Consider the following 10,057-nt stretch of genomic DNA (forward strand, 5'->3'; position numbering starts at 1 on the left):
AGCATTTAATTTTCTCTTACTGCATATTTTTCTTATAAACGTGTGCTTTTTGGTAATCACATGGACATTTGTCTTTCAGAGTTAGGAGAATTAGCCCTTGGAGCCCTTAAGACCAGGATGGCTCAAACATGGAATGCACTTCAGCAAGCACAGATTCTATCTGACCAGAGCCCGGAAAATTCTATTGGAACTATGGACTGTAATGGAATGCCAGTGGAATCGGACGAAAGCTTTGCTCATGAGATAGAAGAGTTAATTGAGAAGGAGAACTTTTCAAGCATGATGGATTTGCAAGACATTGCTGACTCAGACATAAAAGACTTGGAGTCTGGTTCTCTGCACAACACATGCTATGAATCATCTTGGCAAGATGTTATGAGTTCAGATGACCTTGAACAAGATAAGCCAGGGGATAAAGGAGAAAATAATGGTAACATGATACCCTGTCCCTTGCCTAACTCAGTAGAGGTTGAATCCATACTGGAAGCACATTCTGACGAGGCAATATTAGAACCTGCCTTTGAGACAAATAATAGTCTTGTCGAATATTCAGATATTAGCAGCTGCTCTGACACAGAAGGAAATTTTGATTTCAATTTGAGTTCATCCATTGATGTTAACATGGGTAGCAACCAGGCTGGTAGGCCTTCAGAGGAAGGAGACCTGAATTCAAGTATGCACTTATCTTCTGCTGAGGTCTGCCATAGTATTGTGGAAGCAGGTATGAGTGAAATCAATCAACACCAGGACACTGGACCTCCAGTGACCACAGGTGAAAGCAATGAAAGTGTAAACCATACTGGCAGTGACTGTAGTGAGGGGTCCCTTCTTACAAATGCTGAAGTTCCATCTACAGAAGTACAAGGTTTGGACAGTATGAATGGTGCAGTGCTTTTGTCAAAAGATGGGCAAACCGAGGAAAGGGAAATGACTTGTGATTTGGAATATTTTTTGGATCACTGCAAAGAGCTTGGTACCTCTCAGGATGGTTCCAACTGTGCCTCAAATGATGCAAATATTGATACTTCATTGACTTCTAATGGGGATGAAAACATTTGCCCAACCATAGATTCACTAAGTTTTTGCCAACTGGAAAGGACAACCCCAGATGCTGAAAACACATCATCAAAGCCTGAACTTGAAAAGACATTTGTGATTTATGGTGATGGAAAAGGTCCACTTGGTGATTACCAATTAGATGTAATGAACCCACATCCTGAAAATACATCCTCAGAGCCCAACTTTCAAGAAACAGTTCTGATATCTGGCATTGGAAAAGATTCTCTTGATGGCTGTCAATTGGAAAGCAGCAAACCTGAAAATACATCATCAAAGCCCAACTTTCAAGAAACAATTAAGATGTCTGGCATTGGAAAAGATTCTCTTGATGGCTGTCAATTGGAAAGCAATCAGCCAGGTCCTAAAAGCCCATCCTCAAAACCTGACTTTCAAGAGACAATTGGGGTATCTGAACTTGGAAAAAAAAATATTGATGGCTGTCAATTGGAAAGCAACAAACCCAATACTAAAAGCACATCCTCAAAACCTGTCCATGGAAATTCTTCTCAGGTAGAAGGACAGAAATTCTTTACATCTGATGATGAACAAGTTGAGCGGAGTAGTTTTGGGTTCCTTGAGTCTTGTTTTGGTTTAAGAAGTACAGCGCAGAACACTGAGGAACTGAAAAACCCGGAACCTCCGCATGTAAACAAAGTCAATGAGTGCAGTCTGCTTAATCACACTGTTGTTGAATCTAAAAATATGATGGATGAGGGAACTGATGCACCAAAAGATCCACCAGTAACCAATACAGACCAAGTGTCCAAGACCTTGCTAGATCCTGAACAGCAAAAATCTCTGACCAGCAATGGTACCATTACAAACAAAGATTCTTTATATTTAAAAACCCAAAAGAGAAAACTGCAGCCTGTCGTTCTCGTTAAGACAACTGAGAAAATAACTTGTAATGGAAAAAAATACCATTGCTTTGAGTGCCAAGAGTCAACACGAAGTGTAGATGAACTAATTGAGCACTACCACTGCATGCATTCTCTCCATAAGTCTCAGTATTGTCTCTCTTGTAAAAGTTACTTCACTGGTGGTACATTGGCTGGACAACACTTCTGTGGACAAGTCGAACTTAATGACAAGAAAAAATCATCTCCCTCGTATACCAAAGTGCTAACTGAGGAGAAAGCAAAGTTCATATGTAGGTACTGTAGCAAGTCCTTTGTTCGACAAGCTTATTATAAAGAACATGAGCTGAGGCACAGAGTTGTTACACATCATAGATGTGACTGTTGTGGATTATACTTTCCTAATGCTCACAAATGTCAAAGTCACAAGCATAAAGCAACATGCACACCTTTGATACTAGACCCTTTTTTACAGACTGCAGATCATTCAGAATCAATCCAGGAAAAGAGTGACATACCAGACGTGGTTGAAACAGTTGGCTCCAATGTAGAACTTCGTAATTGCTTTGTGAAACTAATGGATGTGTGCAAGACAAGCCAATCACCTGAACGAATGCATTGTCAAGTTTGTGGCAAGACTTTCAGGCTCCGAGCGCAATTGAATGCACACCTCAGATCACACTCGGATGAGAAGCCCTTCAAGTGTGACAACTGTGAAAAAGCATTCAAATATACCTGGAATCTTAACAAACATAAAAGAGAGCAGTGTTCTCAAAAGATTGTCCCACATGAAAAATCTTCAGTTCCAGATAGCAACTTCCCACCAAAGTTTAAATGTCCAATCTGTTTTCGCATTTTCAAGTACTCCTACAATCGGACACGTCATTTGCGTCACCAGTGTCTCAAAGAATACATGAAAAAAGGCAAAGGAAGGATTGGTGACAAGTATCAATGCCCTTTGTGTAAAGATATGTTTACTGTGTCCGGCAACCGCAATAGACACATTAAACAAACCTGCATTAAGCTTAAACTCTACAGAGCCAAAGGAAAGGTAAAGAACAGAAAAGAGTTAGAGGAACTTGACAATACCAAAGAAGAGGACAAAGAGTCACCATTGACTATGTCCATACAAAAGGCATCACGGTACAAATGCACTTTCTGTCAAGCTGAGTATTCTAGCAAGTCTGGTTACTACAGCCATCTAGCAAAGCATAAATTGCTTGGACGTGACAAAAAGGCAGTCAAACACAAACATGGTAATGCTGTTGATTTGAAAAACTCAAGCTCTGCTGTGGAAAGACCATCTAGCCAAAAAAGTGATGACAAAGACGCAAGACTTCCTTTCTCCTGTCGCTTCTGTGGAAGAGCCTTCGCTTCACCTGACTCCTTAAAAAAGCACTTACAACTTCATAAAGGAAACAAACCTTTTCGCTGTTTAGACTGTGGTAAAAATTTTGCAAGGCATGGACACCTAATGGCTCACAAAAATGTGCACAGGCGGAATGTACAGTGTTCAGTCTGCTGGGAAGTTCTGCCGTCTATTGGAGATTTGTTAAAACACAGACAGTCCCATCCAAAAAAAGGCATACTTAAATGCCCTGATTGCCCTATGCAGTTCAAGTTTCCAGTATTTCTGCTTCGACATGTGGCTGTGCATGAGAGGAGACGCAAACTTAAGGAACTTCTCCCTCCAAAGGAACAAGCTACACCTCAAAAGTTAGAAGAAATTTACAAAGAGGAGTTTAAATGTGGTCTCTGTCAAGAAGCCTTCGTTGACTCAAAGGCACTTAGCGAGCATTGTTTAACTCATATGCCTGGACCTTCTGCATCCAAATGTCAGTTCTGCAAAAGCCATTTCTCAAGTCGTGCTGGACTTATTCGTCACATCCGCCTTCACACTGGTGAGAAGCCTTTTCCCTGTCTAACTTGTGGCAGGCACTTCCATAGAAAGGAAGTTCTTAAATTGCATCAGATAAAATGTACAGTGGAGCAACCACCTCCATTAAAAACGTCAAGTACCAAACAAATACAGACAGAACCTAGTGTAGACACTGCTTCAAAAAACACCAGCAAAGTCTATAATTGCTCATACTGCCCACATTCATTTCGTTTTCCAAACAATTTAAAACTCCATGAGAGAGCCCACTTGGCCAAGACGGTTTTCCCTTGTTCAAAGTGTGGGAAGTTTTACAGGAAAAGAAAATTTAAAGATCATGTTGAACTCTGCAATGGAGACAAGATGAAACCTGCTTGCAGAAAATGTGGGAGAATTTTTACTAGAAAAAACTACAGAAATGGTCACGAAAAGCAGTGCCAGGGCAAGCAGAACAAAACTGAAACTGAAACCGAAACGGGAAAAGGAACAAATGAGAAGAGCAAATTTAAGCAGCAATGTCCACAATGCTTTAAATGTTTCAGATCTAGCAGTTTCCTCCAGAGACACATATCTCTTCATTCAAAGGAAACTGCATATGCCTGCATGCATTGTGGACAGAAATTTGACAGTGAGGATCGACACTTGCAACATGAAGCTTTTTGTGATGGTGTGCTCAAGGAACGTAGATTAGAGAGTTTAAGAGGATCTGAGAAAATCAAATCAATGTTTGTTGAAGAAAAAAATCATAAAGAGGTCACTGTGGTTCCTGGAGAAAATGGCGAGTCATTTAAGTGCAAATTTTGCACTAAATCATTCTTGAGGGCCAGATACCTAAGACGCCACATTCTCACTCATACAGAGGTCAAGCCATACCGGTGCAAGACTTGTGAAAGTTGTTTCTCACGCTATGATCATTTAAAACTGCACCAAGCCCGCTGCAGAGGAAAGCGACAACTTGAGGTACGAGTTGAAAAGATGAGTCTCGACAGCTTGAGCACAAGTCCCCAAAGCAAAACCCAGGAAGATGTTGATGCATTGCAATGCAAAGTTTGCTTAAAGCGGTTGTCCACCCCGAGTGATCTGAAGCGTCATATGGCCATGCTCCACATTACTGATAAACCTTTTCCCTGCAAAAGATGTGGCAAAACTTACAGTTCTAAAAAGACTTTGAGTAGGCACAACCTTACAATCAGATGCAAAAAGATTTCAAAGGAAAGCGTGCCGTCTGCCAAGAATGATGTTCAAACCCAACCATGCAGAGAAACATCCAAACTTCTGCAACGTATACAGGTGCACTATATGAATAAATTTAAATACCAATGTGAGTATTGCCCTCGACGCTTTAAACTATCAGGACAACTGAAGGTACATGTACGTCTTCATACTGGGGAAAAACCATATGGCTGCGCCAACTGTGGAGAGCATTTCATCAGAACAGACTATTTGAAACGACACTTGGCTAAATGCAATGGAAAGGGAGAAAAAGAAAAAATTCTTTGCGAAAAGTGTGGTGACCTGTTTACCCGGGACGCACTGTCTGTACATCAGAAGACGTGTGTCATTAGCTCAAAATCATCCGGATCATCTCAACAGGTAAATGATAAAGACAAAAGCCCCACCAAGATAAAAGGTTTTCCTTGTGCCAACTGTAGTGACCGGTTTTTATTGTTCTCACAGCTCCAGCAGCATTTTTTAGCGAAGCATAGATCTGATCAGCCCCAAAATAAGGATCAGCAGCAGTTGGTGTCAAGTCACATGCAAGTCATAAAGCAAGAGCAGGTTGATGAGGGGTATGGGCAGAACCAAGAAAGCAGCAGTCAGATAAATACGCGGGAGCGACGTGTGTGTTCAAACACAGACCTTATCAAGCCTCTTAAATGCCCACAGTGCAACATGCGGTTTTCCAGGAGCACTGGCCTGGGTATGCACATGCGTATACATAAGGGAGTGTACCCACTTTCTTGCACAAAATGTCATGTTGGTTTTTGGACCAGAAAGACAATGGAGAAACACAGGAGAAAATGTACAGGTCACACACTTATCTCAAATAACGGATCGGTGATTGAAAGTGTAGGTGATTTAAACGACACTGTTCTAGTATTTAACAAGGGTTCTAATACAACAGGAACTGGAGTACTACAGACTAAATTCTCATGCAAAGATCAAGACCAGGAAAATGATCCCGAGAAAGGAGATGTGTCTATTCATAAGTATCAGTGTTCTGAGTGTGATCAGAGTTTTACCGATGGACTGAGACTCATAAGTCATTTGGAGGAACATGGCCGTGAGGATCAAGAGCGCAGATCAGACATCCACAGATGCCATGTGTGCAATAAAGTCTTTGCTCAAGCTGGTATATTGCAAAGGCATGTGAAAATGCAACATAATGAAAAGATGAGTAATACTTGCAAAATTTGTTTCAAGAGCTTTCGTTTTCCATCTGACCTGGACATTCATAGATCTTGTCATGACCCCAGTCGTCCCTTTGCCTGTAACAGTTGTAAGATGCGGTTTTTGACTGCTAAAGCCCTGACCATTCACCAAAGGATGGCTCATTTGCATGCACAACCACCCAACTCAAAAGAATCTAGTGTGAAAGCAAGAATGGAGCAGCCTGAAATATATAGGTGTGAACCATGTGACAAAACCTATATGTTAAAAAAGTCATACATGAAGCACTGCAAAATAAAACACAAAGAGGATTTTATCAAAACCCTCGCTGATAACGAATTGAAAAAATCTTCCAGCAGTGCAAGTCAGGAATCCGATGATGAAGACTCCAGAAATTTTGAAGATGAAGATGACAGTGACAATGACTCAGATTCAGCTCCATACTTTCCTTGCCATGTTTGTGGTAAAACATTCTTAACATCAGAAAGTCTTGAGGATCATCAAAGGTGTCATCTTGGCGAAAAACCCTTCGAGTGTGAAGAATGTGGGAAGTGCTTTTTTCAGCTCGCAAACTTGCAACAACATCAGCGGTGCCACAAGTCAGAGTTTCAGTGTCAAATGTGTGGTAAAGGTTTTGTCTCGCTCTTCAGCCTGCGCAAACACAAGCAAACGCATATCAGAAAGAGTCCTCACCGCTGTACCAAGTGTCACCTGAGCTTTACACGCTCAACGGAATTAGCTGAGCACATGGTTACCCACCGTGATGAAAACTTTCCATGTGACCTTTGTGATGAAACCTTTTCCTGCAAAACAAGTCGGGCCGAGCATCGCAAGATGCACACAGAGCAAGAAGAAGAGCTTCCACCATTGATTCCCCCCAAACCACCTCAAACAATGCAAGTGACTCCTGCCATCACAAGTAATGTTGAGCAGTACAAGTATCGCTGTGGAATTTGTCAAGTAAGATTTCCAGATCCAGAACAGCTCTCAGAACATGGCTGCAATCCAGCAAAAGAGCGGCCATACTCATGTCCTGAATGCAACAAGCATTTTTTACATGGTTCACACCTGAAAAAGCATCAGCTCAGCCATCAGTTGACGGGACCACGGTCTTATCAGTGTAATCATTGCAGCATGAGCTTCACCCACCACCACCTTTTTCTCAATCATTTACGAAGCCATGGGAATGAAAAAGCTTCCAAGGACACTAACTTTCCTACCAGTGAAAAGATGTTCCGTGTGGAACCTGTGAAGCGTGACAAAATTTACCAGTGCCCCATATGTCCAGATAGTTTTTACCAAGCTTTGGACCTTGCAAATCACCTCTCTGTTCATTCTCACATGTGCAGTGTTTGTAATATGACTTTTCCCACTAAGAAAGACCTTGATGAACATGAACAATGCCATTTGACTGCTGCTACTCAGTATGAATGCACAGAATGTGGAGACAGCTTTCTTGGAAGTGATGCTTTCCGAAAACACCACTGTAGTAATAGAAATGTGACCTTTTCAAAAAAGCAGCATTCAGAGCCATCTGTCTCTTCCTCCAAGAAGCAGAGTTCATGCACTCGTTTTCAAGTGGGTGATGAAGAAGAGGAAGAGGTTGATGTTGGAGAAGACTTCATTATTTGTCCTATCTGTAAAAGACGGTTCTCCTCCAATAGCAGTTTAATGGAACATCATAAAAAGCATCATGAAGATCCGCGTCCTTTCAAGTGCTTGGTTTGTAAAAAAGACTTTACAAAGAAACGTTACCTTACACAGCACCAGCAGATACACAGTGAACGTCCTTACCAGTGTGAAGTGTGCTCAGAATCCTTTAAAACAGAAACGGCTCTTGTATCTCACCGAAAAATGCATGATGCAAAAAGGCAACACCAGTGCCCAATATGCAGCAGAACCTACCTTACAGCACATGATCTTGCAAAACATAAAAGGAAACATGCTGAACATCAAAGCCTGAGTGAGGACAACCGAGAATACCGATGTGATATGTGCTATAAATCCTTCACCATGTTTGCTCATTTGCAAAAGCATCAAGAAACCCATGTGGGACAAGTGGTCTATGAATGCACAGAGTGTGACAAAGCCTTTGCTTTTCTAAATCTTTTGGAGGAACATCAGAGGACTCATGGTGCTGCTTCTACAGAATCTCTTTAGTCCCAGTCACCAATCCATTTTTCCTATTACTGATGACTCAGTTTCCTGCAATGCAGGTTGTTCAAAATCATTCAGTTTTCTGAACGTTATTTGTTAAGATTAAGTGTACATACAATTCAATGTTGTTTTTACATAGGCCTAACTGCTTTTATCCACTTTGAAATATGATATTGGTGTTTTACCCTAGTTCAGAATTGGTCTGTTAATGTTCATACAATCTGCTCTGTTCTACAGTTCTGTGAACTGCTCACTAATTTTTCTTTGTACAATAATCAGACTGATGTAAATTTATGTAATCTAGATGATGTATGGAACTATAGGCATATGTGCATGAATGCAGTTGTTGGAGATGTTAATGTTCCACAGTACAGTTCACAAGGATATATAGTAAATTCTGCGTCATTCCTCCATTTTTGACCTTGTTTTAAATATCCTTATGTAAGTTAGAGGAAATCTGTAGATGAATGTTAATGTTTCATAGTAATGGCCAGCCATGTTGTTATTTTTTGTCTGTAAAAATTCAGGGGCAAGTTAAGGGGTTATTACACAGTAGTTATATATGTTGTGAATGCCTTTGAGTTAAAAATGTTATTACATAAAAATCCAGATTTACCTTTTTCTTGAGGAGTCTAACTTGAATGGCTTCCCTCAAAAAAAGTAAACTTCAGGCTTGATAATTCTGTATCCATTCTGTATGTGTTTTAATCTACATTAGTGCGGACATATATGCCTATAAAACCTGATGTTTAGTTTTACTTTTATATTGCAATGTTGAAAATTTCTTCAACTAGTAAAAACATTTAAATCTGTTTTGTTGTTGGAGCAGTTTCTTTCACTTATGGAATGATTTAAGGTAACTGGTCATAATGAACCACATTTTATATCCAGTTAAATATAGCTTCATTAAGAAAGTCTAATTTATAATGAAGTCAACAGTCAGCAACTTGATGTGAATCTTATTAAAAGTATAAGCTATTGTTATACAGGACTGTTCTCATACTGGCAATTAGATTTTGTATTGATGATTGGAGACCAACCTCACTGTCAGGTATATATGTGATAAAATGCCCCTCCATGGTGGCGGAAACGTATTTTAGATGGTAGTCCCAAAGGGGGTTCACCACTTATAAACAGTGAGAAAAAAAAAAAAGAAAGACTTAAAAGCATACAGGTGCATCTCAAGAAATTAGAATGTCATAGAAAAGTTCATTTATTTCGGTAATTCAACTCAAATTGTGAAACCTGTGTATTAAATAAATTCATTGCACACAGACTGAAGTAGTTTAAGTCTTTGGTTCTTTTAATTATGATGATTTTGGCTCACATTTAACAAAACCCACCAATTCACAATTCACCCTCCAAATTAGAATACTTCATAAAACCAAAAAAAAAAAAAAAAAAAAAAAAAAAAAAAACATTTTTAGTGAATTGTTGGCCTTCTGGAAAGATTCTCTATGGGGTTTAGGTCTGGTGAGTTTGCTGGCCAGTCAATCACACCAACATTATGGTCATTTAACCAACTTTTGGTGCTTTTGGCAGTGTGGGCAGATGCCAAATCCTGCTGGAAAATGAAATCAGCATCTTCAAAAAGCTGGTCAGCTGAAGGAAGCATGAAGTGCTCCAAAATTTCTTAGTAAACGGGTACAGTGACTTTGGTTTTCAAAAAACACAATGCACCAGCAGATGACATTGCACCTGTGGAAACTTAACAATG

The 10,057-nt window shown here is 40.1% G+C and overlaps 1 protein-coding gene across 1 annotated transcript in view; it reads left to right on the top strand.

Annotated features, from left to right (window-relative positions):
- The window catches only part of LOC109073010, a 29,362-nt gene extending 20,210 nt beyond the window's left edge, over positions 1-9,152 (top strand). Inside the window, exon 4 of the mRNA XM_042740979.1 lies at positions 80-9,152. Within this exon, the coding sequence (XP_042596913.1) occupies positions 118-8,343 (8,226 nt within the window). The 5' untranslated portion in view covers positions 80-117 and the 3' untranslated portion in view covers positions 8,344-9,152. The remainder of the gene's footprint in view (positions 1-79) is intronic.
- Positions 9,153-10,057: the final 905 nt, after the last annotated feature.

This window comes from Cyprinus carpio, chromosome B16, assembly GCF_018340385.1.
Source record: "Cyprinus carpio isolate SPL01 chromosome B16, ASM1834038v1, whole genome shotgun sequence".
In the NCBI taxonomy this organism is placed as follows: domain Eukaryota; kingdom Metazoa; phylum Chordata; class Actinopteri; order Cypriniformes; family Cyprinidae; genus Cyprinus; species Cyprinus carpio.